The 25792-nt window shown below is 37.1% G+C and overlaps 1 protein-coding gene across 5 annotated transcripts in view; it reads right to left on the bottom strand.

The window, feature by feature from the left end:
* Positions 1 to 8746: 8746 nt before the first annotated feature.
* The window catches only part of PDK1 (pyruvate dehydrogenase kinase 1), a 29741-nt gene continuing 12695 nt past the window's right edge, over positions 8747 to 25792 (bottom strand). For 2 of the 5 annotated variants that reach the window (XM_025460205.3, XM_035698073.2), the window contains exons 8-11: positions 25323 to 25421; positions 16356 to 16466; positions 13914 to 14027; positions 8747 to 11349 (exon numbers count right to left, since the gene is read on the bottom strand). In XM_025460205.3, the coding sequence (XP_025315990.1) occupies positions 11209 to 11349; positions 13914 to 14027; positions 16356 to 16466; positions 25323 to 25421 (465 nt within the window). In that variant the 3' untranslated portion in view covers positions 8747 to 11208. Of the gene's footprint in view, positions 11350 to 13913; positions 14028 to 16355; positions 16467 to 25322; positions 25455 to 25792 lie in introns of all 5 variants that reach the window. The other 3 variants (XM_049106226.1, XM_049106227.1, XM_035698077.2) reach the window with 3 other exon arrangements.

Raw genomic sequence — 25792 nt, 5'->3', positions numbered from 1 at the left:
ACAGAGATTTTAATCAAACAGAAGAAAATTGAATAAGTGAAAAGATAAAACTTGAAAGAATAAAAAATAAGTTTGGGGGTGGTAAAACAGCCATTGATAAATCTATGGATTTGGTTTTACATGGACAGACTAAAAAGCACAAATAACCATAAATACCTGCACGATGTAGCATGATGGGACTTGTAAATTTACCTTTTATTTTACCATTTTCTATTAGAAGTCTCACCCTCAAATGAGTCAAGTATTAAATAGGCTATTATTAATGATCCTTAATTCTGACTTTAGCTTCATACTACAAAAACTGCAAACTACATGATACTGAACAACTATAGTCTGACACTGAACACAGCTTTTTTTGAAAATATTATTTTCTAGGGAATTGCCCAAGAAACACGTTGGAAAGTAAGTATACACGGATACGGTGGACTGTCCTAAATTGGAAGCTGCAGATTCCAAATGTCAGTTGCCAACTATTATCCCCCTCCCCACACAGGAGTTCCCTCACTCACTGTTCCTCTTGCACCCACTGCTTCCTTCCACTGGTCCTTGAGGTTGGCTGCTGCTGAAACCGCCTCCCTAGGGCTGGCCCTGTTATGCCAGACACAGGACCAGCCTTTACTTGGAGTTTGGCCAATCTCATTCCTAGCGCCATTGTTTTGGGTTTGCTCTCACGTGCCTGCGCTTCCATCTCACTCCATCCCAGTAGTCAGAACGAACAGGGAACATGGCCCTGGCTGACAGCCTGCAGCTTTGGTGATGGCACTGCCCAGGCAGTGAGAGCTGCCTTGCCCTGGGGCAACAGAGCACCTCATTTTGGTATGCAGCAGGCTGAGGCATGGCAAGACAACTGGAGCCATGTTGAAGTCATAATCCTTGACCAGTTCAAATTATATCTTAGAGAGAAGTGTGACCCATGGTGGTTTTTGAAAGAACTATAGACACGACTTAACCCAATTACATTTTCACAATTGTTTGAATCTATTTCCAAACTCCTAAAAAACCCAATGCACTTACTATTTTGGATTTTTAATTTAAAATAGACTCAAAATATAAGCATGTTGATGTTGGTCTTTGGCTGGTTTGAAACATTCCTTTGAAGACAATATGTCCAAGAGTTAATTTAGGCACAAACTGTTTCTATAGGCTTACCCTTTTCTATTTTTGCTCTTGGATAATTATACCACTGTAGAAAAAAATTCCCGGGTAAGTTCCCAAGAATAATATCGCAAACCATGCCACAAAGCTAACATGGGAAAGAAACTACCACTGCTTAATGGATGCATGGTTTCCTTTGGCGTGATGAAAATGTTTTGGAGCAAGATAGAGGTGGTGATTGCACAAGCTTGTGAATGTACTGAGTGCCACTGAACTGTACTGAAAATGGTTAGTTTTAGGTTTTGTGAATTTCACCAAGAAAAAAAGTTCAAAAAAAAAAAAAAAAAAGAGGAGAGGGGAGGGGAGAAAAAAAACCACTACTATTCTTTCTGTCACCCCTGAGAAATCTGGGAACTCAACTTTACTTCAGCATCTACCAACACCAGCCCTGTTGCCATTTCTGGTTCAGACACTTGACCTTGCAACCATGATGCCCTCTTCTGAAAGCAAGATAGATGTGCCACAGCTCATGCCAGCAATATGGGAACCTGCAGACAGCTTGTTTTATGTTGCAGACGTTTCTTACTGTCAACATCCAAGTTACTATCTGTATTCTAGTAGCAAAGGAAGCTTGAGGGAGCAATACTTATAACATGGAGGTTTACTAATATACAGAAAAACCATTCAACAGATGGTGGGCCACCACAAAATTAGCAAGTATTTGTTACATCATCCTTGCCATGTGGATGCTGTGGTGACCAAGAATTTGATTAAGTTCTAAGGGAGAGAAGGACTTGTATCTTTTACATCCCAGATGATGCAGGCAAAAGCTTGGTTTTGCACTAGTACTCAATTTCTGTTCAGGGCAAATCAATATTCAGAGTATGTACTCCAAATTAGACTATATACTGAAATCTGTCATTTATTGTTAAACTGGCCTGGATTCTTCTCTCAGGCATCCCCATGATATGAGATTAACCATTGACCTATTTAGACATAGGACTAAGGAGGAACACCAGAGATGCCACCTTTGGAGTATCCCCAGAATTCAATGATTTATATCTCTAATAGTAGACTTTTATGGTCACAGAAAGTGTGTGTGTGTGTGTGTGTGTGTGTGTATAATGTGGCACATAGAGTTTGGGAAGAATGGTGATCTGCATTGTACAAGTAATGGTACCTACCCTGTTCTTGAGGGGAGTGGTGGTTAGTGAATGTCTATATGCTAATATTCACCTACTTCTTTTCAAACAGGTGGTAAATATCATTGCACTGATCCCATCCCTGTGGTGGCCAGAGAGAAGCCAAGTGGGTGATTTTATTTTGTAACAATTAATACTAGCATTAATGAGACAAAGATGAATAGGCATAGCTTTAATGAACATAGTGCACTGACTCAGATGGAGAGGATGGACCAGTGGGCAGCCCATATAGGTCCATATGCATATCTTTAAGCTCAGAGACTCCTGGAGGCATATGTATCCTACACAAAGGCCCTTGGTGTCCTTGACTGCTCAGAGTAGAATAGAGGGATGCATTATGGTATTCACTTCTGTCTTGTGCCTCCCACTGACTGGGCCTTTACTTATAGGTAGAAGACACAGGACCAAATGAATGGACTCGAGTAAGTTGCTGGTGAAAGTAGTAACTAAATGGGCCAACCAATCCCATGTTTGTTTGTTTGTTTGTTTTCTTTATTGTTTAAAAGGTGGCAGGGAGGGCAGAGGGAGAGGGAGAGAGAGAATCTTAAGCAGGCTCCATGCCCAGTAATGGAGCCCAATGCAGGTCTTGATCTCACAGCCCTGAGATCATTACCTGAGCCAAAATGAAGAATCGGATGGTTAACCCATTGAGCTACCCAGGAGCCCCAGCCCATGCTTCCTTCTTAAAGAGAGAGGAACATAGAGGCAAAATTTTTCTCTAAAAGTCTCAAGAATGTTAAGCATGACATCTACAAATAGCTGTGGGGCTGAGACCTTGAACCTTATACTTGCTTAAGCCATCTCCTGTCTGTCCTTATAGAAATGAGTGACAGAAAGTCATCAGAGTTCAATGCCCCTGATGATGCTTGGATAAAGAAATAACCCATTTAAAGCTCTAAGAGATAATCTCAGTTAAAGATAGAACTAGAGAAATGGTTTGACTACCCCATATTGTAGCACAACACAAGAAAATTTCAACAGCCCTAAGGCAGGACAGTGAAATTATACTGCTGACCCTCCCAAGTGAAGTCAAACAAATGATAGTCAAGATGGAGGGATCTAGAAAGTCAGGCATGGTCAAGTTCATGGCAGCATGACGTTGATTAGACATGCTGCCATTTACTCAATAATGAAGACCACGTCAAAGGCCAAAGGAATAATACATGTAAAACTATCTTATTCATCTCTCTAGTCCTCAGTAAAACTTCCAAAGCCATGATTTATTCTGAGGTGATGTGCTGGAGATTTTAAGGGTGACATATACTAGCAATGAACAATTAGAGAACAAAAAGGTTTTTAAAGGATATTTATATTAGCTCTGAGAAATGAAATACTTAGATTTCAATCTAACAAAATATGTGCCGGATCTATATGCTCCATGCTACAAGACACTGATGAAAGGACTCAAAGATGATCTAAATAGAGATATATAGATTGAAAGACTAAGTGTTGTCAGGATGTAAATTCTCAAATTGATCTGCAGATTTAACATACCACAATCAAAATCTCAGCAGGATTCTTCTACATATTGATTTGAATGTTTTTACCCATTAATAGTGACAAGGACATCCATTGTACCAGTCAGGTTATAAACTAACTCTCCTTCCCTATGCCTTCAGCAGTTACCCACTCACAAGATAGTCCTGTATCAGATTATGCTAAATCACTGCATCATCTGCTAAATTATTGCAAAACATTACCCTCACAGGTACAAGAGGTCTTACTTTGTAAGACTATCTTTGATGTGCCCTGTCAAGAACAGTACCCTGGAGACTAGATCCACATGTCAGTTCATCAGAGAAACAGTCACTTGGCCCTTGCTGTAAGGGGCCATACCAAGTCCTGTCCATCTCACCCTGCTGACAGTCTTGGATCCATGCTTCCCACTACCAGTAGACTTTGCTTATTGCCTGGCGCAGACAATAAGGAGGTTAATGAAACTATCATTATCCACCAAAGTTTGCTGTCATCACCCATAACCTCCCATGAAATGAATATGAAAACGAACATGACAAAAACATGCACCAATTCCTTGCATTAACCAGGACTTCCACTAGTTTCATGCTCCACTTGATAAGATCCTTAAAACCCAGATTTTACCAGAGTTAACTAATGAGATTTGGATCTCAAGGTCGTGGGTGTGCCTGCCAAGTTTACTCTGAATATCAGGAATGGACCTATCCTTGTCCTTCCTAGTACTCTTAGAATCAGATTACCAGACCTAGCTGGCTCCTCACTCACACTTCAACTGGTTTAATCTCTTCAGTTAGTCTTTTGGGATACTGATAGTTTATCCCACAGTCTCTAAACCCTTGCTATTCATTTTTTTTTTTTAAGATTTCATTCATCCATTCATGAGAGACACAGCGAGAGAGGCAGAGACACAGGCAGAGGGAGAAGCAGGCTCCATGCCGGGAGCTTGACGTGGGACTCGATCTTGGGTCTCCAGGATCACGCCCTGGGCTGAAGGCTGCGCTAAACTGCTGGGCCACCGGGGCTGCCCAACCCTTGCTATTCAAAGTGTGGTCCATGACCAGCAGCATCAGTATCATCTGGAGACTTGTTAGAAATGCAGAATCTCGGGATGCCTGGGTGGCTCAGGCAGGTTAGCGTCTGCCTTTGGCTTAAGCCATTATCCTGGAGTCGGGGATCAAACCCCGAGTCAGGCTCCCTGCTCAGCAGAGAGTCTGCTTCTCCCTCAGCTCCCCCTACCCCTCACTCCCTGTTCTCGTGCTCTCTCTCTCAAATAAATACATAAAAATCTAAAAAAAAAAACAAAAAAAAACAAAAAAAACCCTGCCAAATCTCAACCCCAGACTTGCTAAATCAGAATCTGTGCTTGATCAAGATCCCTAGGTGCTTCTTGTGCACACTGGTGTTTGAGAAGCATTGCTTACAAGGACTTAACTATACCTTTCACTTGTTAACTCTTTGTGAAAATATACCCTGACCTGAGAGCAAATATCAAGGTCGGCTGGGCACCACGGACAAAGAACGATTGCCTGTGGTTCCTAAATGGTGATTGTTCCTGTTGGTTGCTTTTGTTGGTTGTTGAAGGTTGATTTTTGAGATGAAAGGGAGACTTTTCCTCCAAAATGAAGAGGATTTGCTACTCTACACTGAGAAAGCCTAGGCTTTATCAAACAAATGTGCTTGTCATAAATACTAGGCCCTTTTATAAACTTTGTTTCCCCAAACGCAAAGACATTGTGTTTCTTTCTTCCATATTTCGAAGTATTGGACCAGAGTGAGGAGGAGCAATTCCCAGGCTAGAGCTTCTACCTGGCAAATGGTGAAGCTCTGGGTATTGCACTAATTACATCTCTCGTGGCAATGCTAACATGGACTCAACCCAACCCAATTCCAGGGTATGTCTTACATTTGACTACTACTATCCATGGTTTATGGTAACATCCAACAGTGGCCTGATTCATGAGTTAAGCAATTGTAATTATGACTAAAATATAGTTCAAAATAAAATAATACTGAATTTTCCATCTGATTATCGAATTTTAACTTGTAGGAGGATAAATTACATAAATTTTTCAGATGTTGAAACATCTTTGGATTCCTGGGAAGTGCCCCATTTGGTTTGTGATGTATTATTTTTTAGACACTATTATATAAGGTTGCCTGTTTTACTAGAAAATTTTTCCTCTATGTTCATAAGGTTAGTGTGTAAGTTAGTTTTCCATACTGTGCATGATCAGATTTGGCTTTGAGATTTTATAAACTTTATGAAATGGATTTGGTGGCTTTCTTTCTATTCTGCTCTCTGAAAGTTTAAGATAGGAATTATCAGCTTGATATTTTGATAAAATTCACCTTTAAACTATCTTTTCATGAGGTCCAGTTATGATTACTAATTCCATTTTCTTAGTAGTTATTGGTTGATTTAAATTGCCAAAACCTCTTAGATGAATCCATTTCTTTCTTTTACAGTTTCAAAATTTTTTATCATGAAGTTAATGGTATTCTTACAATTATTTTCAGTCTGTATTTGTAGTTGTATCTTTTTGTTTTTATCTAAATACTGTTCATCTGTGCCTTTTTTTTCTTGATTAGTCTTTGCTCCTGGTTTCTCTGTAAGTATCCCCTTCAGTGCAGCCTACAAAGGCTCCCTTGAGGTACCATCTCCAGCTATTTGCTGCCACAAATAGGTAGCCGTCACCTACCCTAACGGTATTTGCTCATTTACTTCTTTATGCTTTGAAATAAATCCATAGCTTTAGTAATGCAGTTTTGCTACTTCTTTACCTTCTTCTGTATTTTATCTCCTTGCTAGGTTCCTTGTGTTGGTTACTACCTATAGTTTTCTTTATTGTACTGATTCATTTTTGAGAAAGGGCACATGTTAAATTCATTATTCATTATGCATTTACAGAATAGACAGTTGTAAGCACCTCCTATGTCCTGGGCATTATGGGAAATACTGAGAGTAAATAATGAAAAGAAATAGTTCATATCCAATTAGATGATTTTTATACTGTAATATAGTAAAATAAGAGACATTCAGTTTCTCTTAATCAGATGTATTTTTTCAAATTTTTGGACAATTAGGTATTTTTAATACAATATTATAATTCTATAACTGTTATATTTTGAATTCTATAATGGAAGACATCAAAGTATAAAACCACGGCAAGAATACTGTGGCCTTTTATATTTGAGTTAAACTTTAAAAATGTCCTGGCCTCATAAACTGTTTCCTATAGGAAATTTTCACTATTTTAAATTTATTATAAACAGATGTCAACATTTCCATTCAAAACTACAAAATTCCGGACAGTATTTATTCTATGTGACAACTGCAGGAAGTGTACTTCTAGACTTTCAGAAAATAGCTCCCAAGTGAATGTAACATTCAAATGGAAGTTTGGTTTACCTTCCTGGAATTAAAACTGCACATTTTCGCTCAAAAATCTAATTCAATAGAGTAAAAGATAGCTGTCACCATTCCCTAATGAAAATAACAGCTTTTGAAAGGCAAGAAAAAAGGCCTAAAGTTTTACAGGAAAAATGGGCAACCTTGAACTGGAATGAAAGGACCTAGAAACACATTCCAAACCACTAAAATGCAATCTGATTGATGAAAAAGATTTTTAAATTACAGTTGATCTGTGTATAACTATGTACAATATTGGCCTTGGTGAGGAAAGAGTAAGAATGATAATAACATACACCTATATTGTGTTTATTACCACTGTTCTTATAAATATGGATTAAGTTTCATGTTATAAATTAAAAGAAACAAAACTGGCAATCTTGTCTTTTCCTATCAAAATCCTATGGTTAGCAATTGCTAAAGAAATATGAAGACTCTAGGAAAAAGTGAGCAGTATGTCTAATTCTTTCCAAACATGTAAGTAGAACAAAAGGTCAGTAGTCCTAGAATGCCTGAACTAAGCAAACCAGCATGTTCTTTTTTAACATATGTAAAATCCTTCACACCTCATTATACTATTTTTTTCAAGCACTGGGCTTGACTGTAAGAAGATGAATCATTGGGGCCAGAAGTTAATCACATATGATGAAAAGTTCCTCCAGGAAAAGCCGTTTGCTAACCAGCTAGCTCAATTCTGATTACCCATCTGCTAAAACTTTATGACAAAGCAATTGAAGACACAAACTCAAGTTGGTTGACTGATTTTTGGCTTCCCCTCTGATTAGCCATTCACAGGCCACCAAGGTCCAGTAATGATAATGGTTTGTTTGCCCAGTTTTTCACCTATGGAGTTTGTTACGGAGCTTGTTGGGATTAACAATGATGGGAAGTTGTAGTCATATCCCATTATTCAGGAATAGAGATAGGCACCTATCTTTGACTAGATTTAGTTCTGACTTTTCAACTGGTACAGAGGGGACTGCTAGTTAAATTAAGACCTTTCTTATAGGGGCAGCCTGGGTGGCTCAGCGGTTTAGTGCCTCCTTCAGTCCAGGGCATGATCCTGGAGACCCAGGATTGAGTCCCACGTCAGGCTCCCTGCATGGAGCCTGCTTCTCTCTCTGCCTGTGTCTCTGCCTTTCTGTCTGTCTCTCATGAATAAATAAATACAATCTTAAAAAAAAGGACCTTTCTTATAATTACTTATATTATGAAAACTTACTCAAAGAGCACATTAATATAACCTTTCAAAAATCACACAACAGAAGATCTTCACTTGTGTGGTGAGTTGGTCCATCAGTGGATGTTTGGATAATGAAAATCTGGGATAACTCAAACCATACAAATTCTATCTCCTGCCTTTTCCATTAGAATATACACATCGGAAATCTAAGTTCTAAACATTTCCTCAACTGAAGATGGGGAGACTTAGTGTGAGCCATCTAGGTACAACCATTTGAGTGTTTATAGAACACCGACCCTTGATGGAAGAGACTTTAATTGAAAAAAAATATATATTATTTAAAAAAACCTAAATCGATCCAATTAATTTTCAAAATAAGAGTTGATCCATGTTTTCAGTTTATTGCCACACACAAAACATTTTATAAAATAATATGGTAGACTTCCACTTTAACATCTTCATGTAAAAACTTCACAGTGCAAGAAAGTGATCACTATTTAGTATGAAGACATCTAAAGCCAGCCAGTAATTTAAGTATAGGTCAGAATATTTTTGCGAATCTTCCTAAAAAATGTTGGCACATTTATTCAATGCCCAGGTATAAAAATCACTTAGTATCCACTTCTTATCCTTCTGTATATTTTTATATCTATATGGCATCACACTAAATGCTGGTGGACAAAACAACCTAAGAATTTAAAAACTTTTCAGGTAGCGCAATGATTTGAAACCACCGAGGAGAATGCTAGCCCCCAGACATTTTTGTATGTAATCTTCTGTCCATTACCACATAATAAAGTAAAAAAGCTGTTATACCTTAAAAAGAAGCTAAAGGAAAACATTTCACTTTTGCTTTAAAAACATCATTTCTTAGCTCATAAATAGAGAAAAGCTTTAATTTGGGGGGGAGGGGAAGTGTTTCAGAAGTAAAACAGCAAGTTTATGTCAGTTGTACAAATGTTTCATTTAGGAAAGAAAAGTATTTTGATTCAAAGAATTCTAAAATATTTCATCATTACAAAAAAAGTGTAATTTAAAGCTAAAAAACGGTAATACCTTGAACTAATATAAATCATCCACTAGCATATCTTATTATTTTTCACAAAATCCATAATTAAGGAACAATCGATTGGGTAAAGGATCTTTTTCCAACATTTGGTCAAATTAGCTAAGAAGCCCTGAGTCTCAGGGCTGTCACCTCTCAAATGAGGGTCCTGGACTGCCCTTTTACAACCCTTCTGATTTACAAATTTATATAGAATTGTTAAACTCATGGAATCCTTTTGAGAATGAGGTGTTGCCACCAGATGTATTTTCCAGATAAAGTTCCCACATTTAAGTAGTAAAGTTGTTCTTTAAAAATTCAAAATCTTACTTTAAAATTTATTTTTGATATATTTCCCTGTCACTTTAAAAGTTGAGTTGTGACTAACCCCATACTCCCCTAACGTCCTCGTGGTCTCCCAGAGCTGGCGGCTGGCAGTGATCCGCAGAGAGAGTTCAGGCCCTGACTCCAATGCTGTGCAACTTCTGGCCACACTCTGAGTCTCAAAACAAGGATGATACCACCCCCTCTGTACCTGTTTTAAAGCCCAAGGGAGTGATCATATTATACCAAAGTATTTGTAAAATGCAAATTATCATATGAATGCAAAGAACTGCTGCTAAGTCCTAGGTGAATTTTTCCTGATAACCAAGTCTAGGTATTTCTCATAAAATAAATGTACTTCGTCAATCCTTGTGCATTTATGGTTCTGATTCTTCAGTTACCAGACTGTCTGCATGTAGTCACTGTGTCTCCTGCTTTTAACTGCACCAGGCCTGAGAGTGTTGGTCTCTCCTGGAGTCTAGAAGTCTGACCTTTCAATATTAAGAATCAAAATCTAAAGATCTCTGTTACCTTAGCAAATGTGGTAACATTACTCACTTTAAAGGAGTAGTTCCCTAACTAGGTGAGGCATTAGACTCATCTAGGAAGCATTCTAAAAATTGAGATTTCTGGGCTCCAGCTGTAGAGTCTGATTATATATATGTCTGGAGTAAGACCCAGAAAAATTCTGTTCAAAATCTCCCCCAGGTAATCTCAATAATTGATAGTTCGAGGACTCACTGCTTTGACCTCAATTTCTTCTCTAGAATTTTAGCAGCTGCTAGTTTGTTTTTAGTGTAAAAATTTCTCCCTGCATTTAATCACATGCATATTCAGAGTAGATTGCCCACCATCTTGGCTTAGCTACATAGGGAACCTATTGCAATCCTTTGCAATGAAATTAAAAAATGGTAAGTCAACTTCAGAGTGAAGATGATACATGTAGATGCTGAAAGGTGGCTGGTGCTAGACTTGCAGAGCAACTATCTTTTGCTTTACTTATAGTTAGTCACTGGTACATCTGAGGACCATCTTTTTACAATTGTCATTACGCATTAATAATGGAGGTCACAACTCCAAAAACCGGATGGCTAACTAGCTTAATCAGTATCATTAAGAAAATGTTTCTAGCACACATAAATGAAAAGTTCTTTAAAAACCACACAGCTTTCTGTTAGAAACCCAAAGACTTCCATGCTTCTGAAGTCTACCATAAAGAGGAAAGTTGACCAAAACTACAGTTGTTTAAAAATATGTTCAATTAACTGTGAAAATATAAGTGCAAAATAGGTACAATTTCATCCTTTAGGAGGTTTAACAGACATAAATGGAATTCACTTCCCATTTATTCTACCCAAATAGTTAATTTTGAAAATAACACGTGAAGTATTTGGTATAATGTAGTTCTGAACGTCATCCCTTCCAAATTTAATACAAAAGCCACATTTGGATGTTCACGGTGTCCCAAGTGTATCTAGGCACTGCGAAATGTTGTCATGTCTTTTGGTTCTCTGCTGGGGACACACCAGTCGTCAGCCTCATGGTTGGTATTGTAATGCTTCCAGGCAGCCTTGTTATACACTGGCAGTCTCTCTATTGATTCTGTTGACAGAGCCTGAAAGAAAAAGTGGGATCTAAATCTGGCTTTTTTTTTTTAAATCCACTATTTGAGAAAATATACAGTGGCATAAGGTTACTACAAATTAAACAGCGCTTTATTGGATTTGTATTTCACTAATCATTAACACCATCTACATACATTTTGAAATGGTGTATATATGTAACACATTATTTACTAGTAAGTCCATGGCACTGCTTGTTGTGCATATTGAGTTTTTTTGTTTGCAGTCATTGTCCAGCAGCCTCGAAGCTGCTGAATTGAAATTTTATATAGGTATAGGAGATGCTTCTTATAAAAACATGACCCATAACAGAAGTTGGTTAATTGAAAAAGTCATTTAAGGGGTGCCTGGGTGGCTCAGTTAGTTGAGCATCTACTTTTGGCTCAGGTCATGATCTTGAGGTCCCAGGATTGAGCCCTACATCAGGCTTCCTGCTCAACAGGGACCCTGCTTCTCTCTCTCTCCCTCTGCCCCACTTCAACTACTCATGCTCTCTGTCAAATAAAATCTTTAAAAAAATTCATGTAAAAGCAGAAAAATTGACATATGTTCCTTAATATATAATTGTACAATCATTTAATGGAATCTATTTCAATTATTTTAAGATTTATTTTTTAAAACTTTTTATTTATTTATTCATGAGACACACAGAGAGAGAGGCAGAGACATAGGCAGAGGGAGAAGTAGGCTTCCATGCAAGAGTCGGAGTAGAACTTGATCTCAGGATTCCAGAATCACCACCTGAGCTAAAGGCAGAGGCTAAGCCAGTGTGCTACCCAGGAGCCCCCTGTTTCAACCATTTGTTAGAAGAAACACTTTTTTTTCATCAGAGTCACTGTACTTTAAAAAAGTCATCATAACAAAATATAATAACTATAAATACAAAACTTTATCTAAGGCATCTTGGCTTTTGATTGAAAAATTCTTAGCCTTGGCTCTGACCCTGTGCCTTCTCCTCCTGCCATTAAGGCCACCAATTTCACTTATAGCATATATGTTACCCACATTGTGCATAATTTCATGTTTCCAACATATCATTACCATTAATTCACTGTTCTATCTCAGATTCCTGCAAATTACCAGAACTTGAGATAAACCATGTTCCTTCTTATCTTCTTTCAGTAGGATTTCAACCTTAAGCCATGGATATTTCCCAAGATATAGAAAATATTAAACAGGAAATTTCATTCTGAGAATAGAAAGGAAAGTCTTTGACATTGATTTTAATTTTTTTTTTTTTTTTAAGGTAGGCTCCGTGCACGGCATGGAGCCCGACAGGGGCTTGAACTCATGACCTCAAGATCAAGACCTGAACTGATATCAAGAGTTGGATGCTCAACCGATTGAGCCAACCAGGTGCCCCTGATTTTAATGATTTTGTAATATTCCTGTCTTCTATTTTTTCCAAAGCGAAATTAAAATCCTTTCACCTACATATTCTCTTTAAATGCCTCAGAATTGCCAGAACCCCTTCATCTATGGGCTAGATAAAAAGTGTTACATTTGGTGGAAAAAATGTTACCTTCATGTTGCCCTTTTCAAATTACTCACAATTGAGATGGTTTAAAAGAAAAGAAAAAGAATTATTATGTTGAAAGAATTTAACCTTTTCGGATAAATTTATTTTTTCCATTATACAGTCCTCAGCATTTCCTATAAAATAGGTGCCATCTAGTGGCCAGAACAAGAAACTGAATGAGGTACCAACAACCCGCTGCTTAACCCATCCAGTGGGGTGGGTTAACCCCTCCAACTGAGCTGATGGGGCTGAGCTGCTCTCCAACCCTTGAAACATGCTGATCTCCCATAAACACAGGAAACATCACAGGCCAGGAGGCTAAGTGCTTCTGCTCCCACCAGGTGAGCAAGACTTGCCAAGAGTCCCCTGTACTTGTTCCCAAATTTCCTTATGCACTTACAGCTGTCATTGTAATCACATAATTTAATCAAGCATTAGCTTAACCAAAATGCAAAAAAAGGGGCCAGAGGGAGGTTCTTTGAAAACTAAGATGAATGCTTTGGAAAGAGTCATGAAGGAAAGTCACAGAAAGACTGCTGTCAAATCTGAGTCAGAAGACATCTGTAAAGGACTACATCTGTATCAAAAAAGATTATGCAGTTGCTTGTCTCTTTGTTTAAAGAAATCAAAACAATGCATTGTAAGTAAAGCTTCTGCAAGAAAGACTGCTGAAACCTGAATCTGCAGACTCATATACAAAGAAAAGACTCAGGCAGTACGTTAAAAGATTGGTGGATCGATGTCCATTCATGTATTTTATATTAAAATTAAATTTGTGTGATATATAACGTTTTATGATTCCCTACTTCAACCTGACTTTTTTTCTGTTAACAACCATAGTCCTGGTCATTACAGATTAGCGTGAGTGTTTCTTTCCCATAGTCAAGGAGATCATTTGTAGAAATAGATGAGATCCTATGTAAAAACCATATTATGATATTTTAATAGTGATGTGGTCAAAGAAAATTTCATTACAGCTAAATATTGGTGTTTTATGACCAAGAAGTATCATTCAATCAAAAAGACTACAGTTATTACCTTAATGTAGATGACTGCATCTGTCCCATAACCCTCTAGAGAATATAGCTTTAGGTCTCCTTGGAAGTATTGGGCATAAAGACGTGAGATGGGCAATCCATAACCAAAACCAGCCTGTTTGATGAGAAAAGTGAAGTTCTATTCAGAAAGCCACATAGCAAAATACTTTTCTAGTTAAAACAAATGCTTCTGAGTATCCTAGAGCTATCAGAGCCTGCATCTAAGAGATTGTTAATACCTAACCACTAATATTGATCGAACTGAAGCCTAGATGGGGTACTACCTGAGATGTCTCTCCTCTGGTCATTTAAACCTCATTTTTCTTTTTTCCATAAAATGATTCCTGTAGATCTAGAACAGCACATTGCTTTTCTTCATTGCCTTGCTCTAGGGCATCCCAATACTATTTTTGACAATAGGAGCAAGAATAGAAAAAAAAAAAAAGAATAGAAAAAGCCTTGTTGGCAGTCTCAGAGATACATCTTTTGACTTCAGACCATGACTTTCCAGCCTGTATTCTGAACCTGGTTAGATCACTGTTAAGTCCACTGTTACTCACTGGCAAATCACTACCCTCTTTAAAAACCTACCAAGCACAGCAGCACCCACATCATGCCCTACCCACCCACCATCCCCCAACCCACTGCCTTGAGATAAAAATTTAAGCTTCTAAAAAGAGCTTTCAAGACCTGATCATATCAGGTAGGTCTCTTCCGCCCACTTTCTGGTCTAGCTGAACCAAATCTCCAGCTCTTAAGTTCCTCAAACAAATGCTATTTTTCACTTCTGTGTCTTTGCTCATCCTGTTTCTAGTATCTGAAATGGCCTTTACCTGAATAAATCCTACAAATTCTTTAATACAAAGCAAAACACTTGGACTAATGTAAAAACAATTTTTATCACCAACTCAGATGTTCAATGATACTCCATGTAACACTTTAGTTAAGAGCTTATGTCAATTCAGGAATCAGAGTGCTGTCAACAAATGCAGGCTCTCTGGCTTCATCTACCTCTACCATTAATTACTTTTCTAACCAGAGTTTCTGTTTACCACTCCAAATCAACTATCCTTTTTCCACATTACTCCTTGTCCTGGGAGGATGCTATCAATGGATACCCCCGCCCTCAGCTTCCAGTGGGTCTAGCCAATGGGGAACCCAGTAGGAATTTAGAGGGAATTAAGTCAGGGTGTTCATTCCTGTTTCCTTCCCGCTGAGGTTTGCTTCCCTTGGGATTAGACCACTTGAACGTATGCAGCTGCTCTGTTACTGTCCCTTCTTCTAGGTTCTGCTAACTTCTCCTTCTCTCTTTGATTCAGGAGAGTGACAGCTCTACTGCTACCAGCCCTGGATCCCTGTACTCTCCCTGCCCATAGCTCTGTAATTTGTATATGCCACCTCTCCCTTACTTCTTAGTGTAAAGTCAGAATCTAAGACAATGTTCATGTTTATTATTTGACGGTGTCTGCCCACTGGCACATGGATACATATGCATCTGAACTGGAGGAGCACAGTTGCACTGGAGTAATGATTTTAAAAGTATGGTAAGACATGAAGTAGATTACAGTTGTAGTTACAGAATCTGTGCTGTGTAACAGGTGAAACTATTAGAATGAAGTCCTTCTAGTAACTTCTTAGAAAGAATCTAAAAATAGATCCATCTGATACTTCATTTAATCATGTGACAGCGTAACACCAGTACCTATGCCAGAGAGTTTCAAAGCCGTGAAGAACAGTTCTGAGTTACAGGTCAGAGATTTGGCAAAGTGTTTTTCTAGGGGTTAGAGGGCAAGGATGTAGTCAACTCAGAAGCTGATCACATGAAACCTGAAAATAAATGACTGAGGTCAATAAAACATACCACCCAACAATGAAAATTTGAGCCTTTTCCAGGTTGGCAATTAAGTGATCAGAACTCTAGTCTTTTTTCTAAGTCTAGACTATGTGGTATTTCTAATTATAAGTACTTGAGGGAAAAAAAAATCAACATTGAAGATTAAATCAGCATTGACCAAATGCTAGCAAAACCAGTAACTTAGTCTTCACATTTGACACAGTGTATCAAAATGTGGGTAACCACATGAAACTATGGCTATATCACTATCCACCTTGGCAATAAGAACTGTAAATAATATTCTTTATCTTGTGCTCTTTTCAATCAAAAGAAGAAATGAGCCAAACGCTGTTAAATTCAGAGAAAAGTTTTTTCTAATAGCTTCCCTTCTCCCTCATGGATACTCTACACAATTGCTTAACTGATTAATTTGGTAATTTATTTGGTAGCCATTTGATTTATCTTTTTGGTAATTCAGAGAAACACACTCAATTCTTTCTTCTTTTTTTACATTGCTTCTTTTTTTAAAAAATATTTAAGTCCAATTTGCCAACATATAGTATAATACCCAGTGCTCATCCCATCAAGTGTCCTCTCTTGATCACATACCAGGGGCACAGCTCTGGACGTCTCAACACGAGGCCGGGGTGCCGTTGAGTACATGTAGTTGAAGAGTCTGTCAATTTTCCTCAAAGGAACACCACCTCCTCGGTCACTCATCTAAGGTGAGAGAGAATCATATCTTATAACCAAGTCCCATAAATAGCAAAACACCAATACATACTCATAGTATCGCAGTTTAACGGCTGACTAGAAAGTACTGCTTTTCTAAAGATTATTTCTCTATTTGAGAGACAGCACAGGAACATAAGCAGCAAGAGGGGCAGTAGCAAAGGGAGAGAGACAAGCAAACTCCCCACTGAGTGCAGAGTCCCACTTGGGGTTCAGTCTTGCAACCCTGAGATCATGACCTGAGCCAAATTCAGACGCTTAATTGACTGAGCCACCCAAGTGCCTGAGGAAAGTACTGCTTTTCAAAGCAAGTACCATGAAATCCAAGTTGTCAGTGTAAACATTTTCCTCACTGGTAGACTTTATAAAACTCCTCCAATATGCACAATTCTAATACATAATAAACTCCATCATACTACAGAGTCAGGGCTGTGGCTCTGCGTATTTACTGGTTGTGCCGAGCAGTACAGCAAACAGATTGGGGCATAAACTAAGTCTATCTGGGATGTAACAATAAATTTGTTATTCCTTTCTGGTGGGCGGTTTGGCAATCAGATTCAAAATACATGAACCCTTTGACCCAACAATGTTTATACTAAAAAAAATAATCAAAGAAGTATGCAAAGTATGTATGAGAATATCCATCACGGCACTGTGTAGAATAGCAAAAACTGGATTATAACCTAAATAGGGGACTATTTAAGTAAACTAATGCATATTCTAAAACAGAAAACCACTGAGCAATTAAATATAATGTAGAACTATATGTGGCAGCATGAGAGCGGTCCACAAAATATGGTTCAACAGCACAGACCCCCAGACAATTTTCTGGTGAGTTTACAAAGTACACTTGTCCTTTGTATTGTTCTAATGTCATTACTCAACTCAAATCATATGGTAGGTTAAATTTACTAATTTATTTAGACTATATTCATTCTGTTTTCCTTTACAGTTAACAGGCCCTTATTTTCCTAGTTATTGTACAGTTCACCTTCCCATCTACTACAGCTATTTTCCTTTGTCACAAAATCTAAATTGATTTTACTATCTGTAACATTAATATACAAACAAATCTGCTTCAATCTGTGTGTGTGGTATACATATATATGAATGAATGGTGCAGTAGATAGATAGATGGTGCTGAATGGCTAAAAAATCAATAGGCCATGGGTGCCTGGCTGGCTTCATTGGCAGAGCATCCAACTCTTAATCTCAGAGTCATGAGTTTGAGCCCCACATGTAGAGACTACTTAAAAAAATAAAATAAAAACAAAAGACTTCATCACAAATTAGTTTAAAAGAGCATTATTTAAAAAAAACAAAACAAAACAAAAAAAAACGGTCAGGGATCCCTGGGTGACTCAAGTGGTTTAGCACCTGCTTTCATCCCAGGGCATGATCCTGGAGACCCGGGATCGAGTCCCACATCAGGCTCCCCGCGTGGAGCCTCTTTTCCCTCTGCCTGTGTCTCTGCCTCTCTCTCTCTCTCTCTCTGTCTCTCATGAATAAATAAATAATATCTTTAGAAAAAAAAAGGTCAATTGGCTGGATGGCTTATTGTTGAGCTTTTATATGATCTTTAAATATCTTTACAGTATGCATATATACTACTTTCATAATGAAAATGACATAGGTATTTTAATTTTTAAAATAAAAATCTGCTTTGAAGTACCAGTTGAAGGCTTGCCTCTAATACATCTACAGTTAGATAATTACAGTATAAAAATATACAAAGACTTTAATCAGAACTTGTAATGTAGCGTGCTTGAAATTGTTCTTGGCTATGAATTCAAAGTCCAGGGAAGAGATTTATTTTTGTAAGATTAATAAAGAGCTTTGGGTATTTTCTGAGATCCATCACTTTGTTGATTATTCATTCTTTAATGTAATGCCCTCCTGCATATTTGCTGGTAACATGAGTAAGAAGTGTGGGTGCTCTGTAAATATTAAGTAAACAATATATTAGAATAGATATTAAGATAAAAAAGTAGACTTCAATAAATATTTCCTGGTTTCCCTTAACCTTTGGCCAGAAAGATTATAGCAATCTTGTATGAAACAAGAAGTGATTTCTAGCCAGAGGCCAGTATTAGAAAAACAAAATCAAGCAGAGAAGACAGGAGGTGACTTTGAGAAGCGTCCTCTTATAAGTGAAGGGGCTAAATAGGCTCTAAGAATATAGTTAAAAACTGAAAAAGTAATCTCCTTTCCTTTGCAGCCATAAATACAATAAACTGAAATCAGTAGATTTTTAAAGTGGTCAAAAGAGTTTCCAAGGGAATAGCAACAGAGGATATTATGCCAGAGGATGTGAGTTCTTTGGAAAAAAAGGAAAGTGCGATTATTCAGAGCGAGGAACAGAGAGTTGGTCTGTACAGATTTAAGAAGAATGGCAGTCTGATGACAAATATATTGAGAAAGACATGTGAGAATTAAACAAAAAATTTCTGATTAAGACAATTTGAAGAAAAAAGTCTAGAATCATGAGAAGAAGCCTATGTCAAGGAAATGCAGAGATTATGAAAGAGATGGATTGAATGGAGTAAACGTCAACAGAAAGGCTAAGAAAGAGAAGTTTGCCAATTATTTTTGAAGTTTTTTCTTTAGTATGTGAAATCACCACTTCTCAATGTCATCTAACCAGGAGTTGCCATCCATAACTTCCTGTTCCCTGTAACACTGGCCTCCCCAGGCTAATTCATGTGAATTTCAGGCCCAAGGGAAATGAACCACTACTAACTTGATGACAGCTCTAAGGGCGGATTTACTAACCCTGAAATCACCCAGAGCTCCTGAAGTCTCTTTCTCAAGAGATTTCTCGATGTCAAGTTTGTAAAATCACCAAGACATTTACATTTTAATTTAAAAGACATGTGGCCATAACACTTATGTTATTTCCAGAATATAACACAAAGACCAAACCTGAAAGAGCAACTAGAGTCGTATGCCAGAAAAAAACAATTCTCTCACAGGATTCTTAGAAGGGGGGGGGGAAGGTGAAAAATATCACAAATTTGAATAAGCCAGAAAATACAAAGACTATATAAAGACATATAAAAACTCAACTATAAGCCATCCTATTGACTTTTTAATACATGTCATTCAGCACTAGTTCTCTATCCAAAGACATATGTTAAAAGCAGACCTTGATCCTGAAAAATCTAGTACTAGTGATGGTGATGTAAACTCTACTGAAGAAAATTAAAGCAAGTATTTAACAGAAGAGGTAACAGGAGCTGATGTAGTCATGTGACCTTCGATATGTGGGGGCAGAGCCTAATACAGGTAGGGCTTTTCTCGGGGCTTCAGGAACAGTCTGTTCAAGATCCTTATAAGCCTTTCTTATCTTTTTTTTTTTTAATAGCTTTACTGAAGTAATTCACATACCATAAAATTCAGCTATTTAAAGTGTGAAACTCAATAGTTCTTAATATATTCATAGATATGTACACCCATCACCATAAATTTTAGAATATTTTTATTACTTCAAAAAGAAACCCTGGATTCTTTATTGGTCACACTCCTAAGCAACCACTACTGTTTCTCGTCCCTATACACTTGCCAGTTCTGGACATTTCATATAAATAGAATTGCATGATATGTGGCTTTTTGTGATTGTTTTCTTTTACTTAGCGTAATATTTTCAGTGTTGCAGCAGCCATGTTGTAGCAGGTACTCGTACTTCACTTCCTTTTATGGCCCAACTATATTCTATGTCTATACCACATTTTATTGATCTGTTCATCAGCTGATGGACATTTGGGCCATTTCCAGTTTTTGGCTATTATGTATAATTCTGCTATGAACCTTCATGTATAAATTTTGAATATCACATTCCTTTTGGGTACATAACTAGGAATGGAATTGCTGGGTCATTATGAAACTTCCTTGACATTAAAGAGATGGAATCCCCAAACAAAGCCTGTCCACCAACACAGGACAAGTCTCTGCTAAGTATCTAAGAACTCAGTGAATCTTCATCCATGCTGCAATGGATGACCACAAGTAAAAGTTTTCTTTTTAGCTACAGACCAATACGGGCAAGCACATGAAAGACAAAACAAAAAAAAGTTATGAGAAACACCCTGCTGTAGCACAACTGAGGTCACAAAGCAGAAGACATGTGGGACTTATTTTGAATCAAGTAAACCTTAACAAGCAAGTAGCTGACACATAACTAACCAAAAAATAGACACACATTAGCATCTGGGCTGGAAAAAAAAAGTGATGCATTCCTATTACATTTTTAGCAAACAGATGGCATTTGCCATATATTTATTTGTATGTCACTCTTTTTAAATGAACAGCCAAGAGAGAGAAACAGAAAAAAGAAATTCTGAAGAAACAGTATAGAGAGTTAAGGCATATTAATTTTTTTAAAAAACAGCTATTATTATCCTCAGAGTGATAAAAGAAGATAAAACTAAACAGGATACTATAAAAAGGAATAATAAAAAATAAAAAGTTCCTGGAAATTTATAAGATAATAGAAACGAAAATTCAATAGAAGAGTTGGGAATTCAAAGTTGAGGACATCTCACAGAGTGGAATGAAAAGTTTAAAAAGATAAAAAGCAGGAGAAAAAAGATAAGAAAAATCAGAGGATCAATTCATGAAGTCCAACATCCTCCAAACAGGACTATCAGAAAATGAAGCAGTAGGGAAGAAAGTACCAAGGACACAGTGGAAATTCTAAAGGGCCCAGCTCAATGAGTAAGAAAAGACCCACACAAAGTCACATCATTATGAAATTTCAGAACAGAGCTGAAGAAAAGATCAGCTAAAGAAAAGCTTTAGTTAAAAGAGACAAAACAACAAAACCTGACACTTAAAACCGGTCGTATACAAAGGAACAGGAATTGGAATAAGCATAAGTCTTCTTAAAAGGAATAGCGGGAATGACGTCAGCAAAAATAGTGGAAAAACGAAGTCTCTCATTCATTAAAACACCAAGAAAAAGGCAAATACTATCATAATTAACTTTGTTTAGAACTCTAGAAATTAACCAAAGGCTTACAGCAATCTGAGGAGCAATTACTCAAGAAAAACAAGGGACTCTGTGGTGTTTTAACTCGGCTTATTCCCACCCTCACCCCCACTCCCATAAATAACATGGAATCAGAATGGAACTGATAGCCCAGCAGCCACTGGGTAGGCTATCTTTCTTTGACTTGATTCTGCACTCTCCAATGCAAAAAGTCTTGTATGTGCCCACTTCCCATCCTCAGAAGCATTTGTCAAAAACAATTAGAGATAATGGACTAATTTGAAGGCTCCCTAGGGCAGTGTACAACAATTAAGGCAAACAAGAGACTAACTAAAAAGTGTAATAGGAAAAGCTAGGGAATGAGATGTCTTTAGGGGCTTAGAAAAGCTCAAGGATATCCTGAGAATCCAGAAGGTCATGTGTATGCCCAGGGCTATGTTCATGTTCAGGAAAGTTTTCATCTCTGACTGACCTTAAGGTTCTGTACACATAGGACCTAAGTCAGACTTGTCACCTGCCTGGCTGAGTGTTGAAGGTGTGGCCCAATATGCACATGGAGTCCCTTTACAAAGACTGTGAGATGGCAGGCATTGAAGAAACTCTCAGTCCAATCATCATTTGACCACTAAGCTAACCAAGTAAACTTCAGTGGCCATACACATTGAAGAATACAAAGAATGGTGTAGGTGTATTTTTTGTAATTTTTTTCTCCTCTCTTCTTTAAAAGACAAATTCAGAGAATAACAATTATAAACTTAATGTAGATGAACATACAATGTATAAAAATGTATGTTTCAGAAAGTAACAGTACAAAGGATGGGAATGGACCTATCCAGAAACAAAAGCTGTGTATACTATTGAAATTAAGTTGATATTAATCTGAACTAGGTTGTTATACATAAATTAGAATGTTAATTTAATTCTGGGACAAGCACTAAGAAAATAACTCAAAAAAATATAATAAAAGGAACAAGAAGGAAATGAAAATGGTACACCAGAAAATATCATTTTAACAAAAAAGGCATCCATATTAAAGAAATAAAGAATCAAAAGAGACATAAGAGACATACACAATAAGTGATAAAATGGCAAATATAAATTCTACATTAGTGGTAATTATGTTAAATGCAACCAACTTGAACACTCAAATTAAAAGATGGACACTAGCCGGGTGGATTTAAGGAAAAAAAGTATATTCGGGATCCCTGGGTGGCGCAGCGGTTTGGCGCCTGCCTTTGGCCCAGGGCGCGATCCTGGAGACCCGGGATCGAATCCCACGTCGGGCTCCCGGTGCATGGAGCCTGCTTCTCCCTCTGCCTGTGTCTCTGCCTCTCTCTCTCTCTCTCTCTCTCTCTCTGTGACTATCATGAATAAATAAAAAAATTTAAAAAAAAAAAAAAAAAAAAAAAGGAAAAAAGTATATTCTAACCATATGTTAGGGACACACTTTAGATTCAAAGACACAAACAGGGAATGCCTGGGTGGCTCAGTGGTTGAGTATCTGCCTTCAGCTCAGGTCATCATCCTTGGGTCCTGGGATCGAGTCCTGCATCAGGCTCCCCATAGGGAGCCTGCTTCTCCCTCTGCCTATGTCTCTGCCTCTCTCTCTCTCTGTTTCTCTCATGAATAAATAAAATCTTTTTTTTTTAAAAAAAACAACAAATGAAGACACAAACAGGCTGAAAGTAAAATCATGGGTGGGGGCACCTAGCTGGCTCAGTTGGAAGAGTGTGCAACTCTTGACCTTGGGGTTGTGAGTTTAAGCCCCACATTGGGTGTAGAGATTACTTTAAAAATAATAAAATCTTTTTTAAAAAAAAGAAAGCAAAATCTTGGAAAAAGATACACAGAAACAGAAACCGAAAGAAAGCTGGGATGGTTATACAAATATCAGAAAAAAATAACCTTAAGACAAAAACCATTAACCAAGACAAAGAAGGACATTTTGTCATAAAAGGCCAATATAGCATGATAAGACATAAAATCATAAACATACATACACTTTAACAACAGAGTTCCAAAATATATGAAGCAAAACCAGAGAGAATTAAAGGGAGAAATAGACAAGTCACAATAATAGTTGGAGACTTTAATATCCCACTTTCAAAAACAGATAGGACAACAAGATAAAAGATCAACAAGAAAACAAGATCTGAACAACACTATAAACCAACCAGGGCTAAGTACTATCTAGAGAACACTCTATCCAACAACAAAATATACATTTTTCTCAAATACACATGAAACATTCTCCAGGATATGTAACATTCTCCACAGACCATATGTTAACCACAAAACAAGTCTCAAAAAATGTAAAAGGACCAAAATTATACAAACAATATTTTCCGGCCACAATGGAATGAAATTAGAAATAACAGAACAAAATGTGTGAATTAACAAATACATACAAATTAACACACGCCTAAAGAACCAATGAGTGAAAGGAGAAATCACAAGAGAAATTATAAAATACTTTGAGATAAACGAAAATGAAAACACACCATAAAAAAACTTACAGGATAGAAAGCAGTATTTAGAAGGAAATTTATAGCTGTAAAAGGTCACATACGTTTATTGGTTTTGTTTCTTAAATTCCACTTATGAGTGAAATCATATGGTATTTGTCTTTCTCTGACTTATTTCGCTTAGTATAATCCCCCCTAGCTCCATCCACATCGTTGGAAATAGAAAATTTTCTTTTTTTTTGGATGGCTGAGTAACTGAATTATACACTTTTAAAATAAGGAACAATAGATGCCTTCAAAATTCTGCAAGATGATTATTTTCAATCTAGAATTTCATGTATGAACCTAAATACTAGGAAAATAGCAATTGAGGCTGCATTGGGGAGGGAAAGTGCTCTAAAAGAGCTAATTCCTCAGCTACCCTAACAGAAAGCTAATATTTGCTGTTAACAATTTTTATATTTCAGAAATAGTGATATCAGAATGCTACTTAAAAATATACCAGTAGGGGCACGCCTGGGTGGTTGAGTCAGTTAAGTGGCTGCCTTTGGCACAGGCCATGATCTTAGCGTCCTGGGATCGAGCCCCGCATTGGGCTCCCTATTCCAAGGGGAGCCTGCTTCTCCCTCTCCCTCTGCTGTTCCCCCCACTTGTGCTCTCTGGCTATCTGTGTCAAATAAATAAAATAAAAATCTTAAAAATATATATACACCAATAAATCCCAGAAAAAATAGCTAAAAGACTGAGTAATGACCCATAAATTAGGCCAGGAACTAATGTATTTGACTTTATACTCTTTGCATTTATTACTTTAAAACAAAATTTAAAATGATTAAAAAATAGAATCATCATACTCCGAGAAATTGGACTATCTGAACAATGCAGTGGAAAAGGCCTGGGGTCAAGGAGCCTGATTTCATGTTCTGTGGTCTTTATTTGCTGTGTAATTATGAGCTAATCACTGTGTCTTTGTTTCCACATCTGTAAAAATCAACAGTAAAATTACCTGTGCTCCTAAGAGGTTTTATGAGAAGCAAATGAAACAACATAAAAGTAGATTGAAAAACATTGTTTAAAAATGAAAAAGTATGTACTATCTACATAAGACTGTAAACACCCAGTATTTTAAAGTATACTTATCAAAGTGGCTATTCATGATTACTGTTAAATTTATCTGTCTTCAGGATTTACTTTTACTTGAATCATCTGGATTAAGGAACGGAATAGAAACAGACTCAGGGGAGAATTTCCATAATCTGCCAGATAAATGAAGGAATGTGCTTATTAGTTATTAGAGGTAAGATTTCTTCCTCCTAAGAGTAAGTTATGTGTTCAGAAAATTATGTGCATGCCTGTACATCAATTAAAACAAAACAGCCAGAAAGCATTTACCTTCACAGTCAAATCCTCATTACCCAGTGTGATGTGGACTTGAATAGGAGGGTAAACGCCTTTGTCAGCATGGTGTTCCATCGTTGCTCTCATCGCATTCTGAAATACATTAGGGTTCCACTCAAAATACAACTTTAAAAAAGAGAAACAAATTATAAATTTCAATATATATGCACAATTTGAAATTTAAAAATGTTTAATTTGTTGGAAATATGCCAAAGTATCATAATTCTTATAATTATATTTAAAGAATTACTTAAAAAATTATTGTCCATTTTGGAGGACTTGTGAGACACTTTGATTTAAAGATTTCAACTAAATTCTATTTTCCAAAACCAGATATCTCAACACTTTAACTGGTTTACATTGAAGCCGAAATTGTATCCAAATACTTTTATAATTTAGAAGATAACAAGCAAACCTCATTTTTGAAAAAAGTTTTGTCTTTATTTTTAAGAATCATTTTAATT

The sequence above is a fragment of the Canis lupus genome, chromosome 36 (genome assembly GCF_003254725.2).
Source record: "Canis lupus dingo isolate Sandy chromosome 36, ASM325472v2, whole genome shotgun sequence".
Classification (NCBI taxonomy): Eukaryota; Metazoa; Chordata; class Mammalia; order Carnivora; family Canidae; genus Canis; species Canis lupus.
Note: the sequence above shows the minus strand (reverse complement) of the source record. Positions and strands in the feature narration are given on the sequence as shown.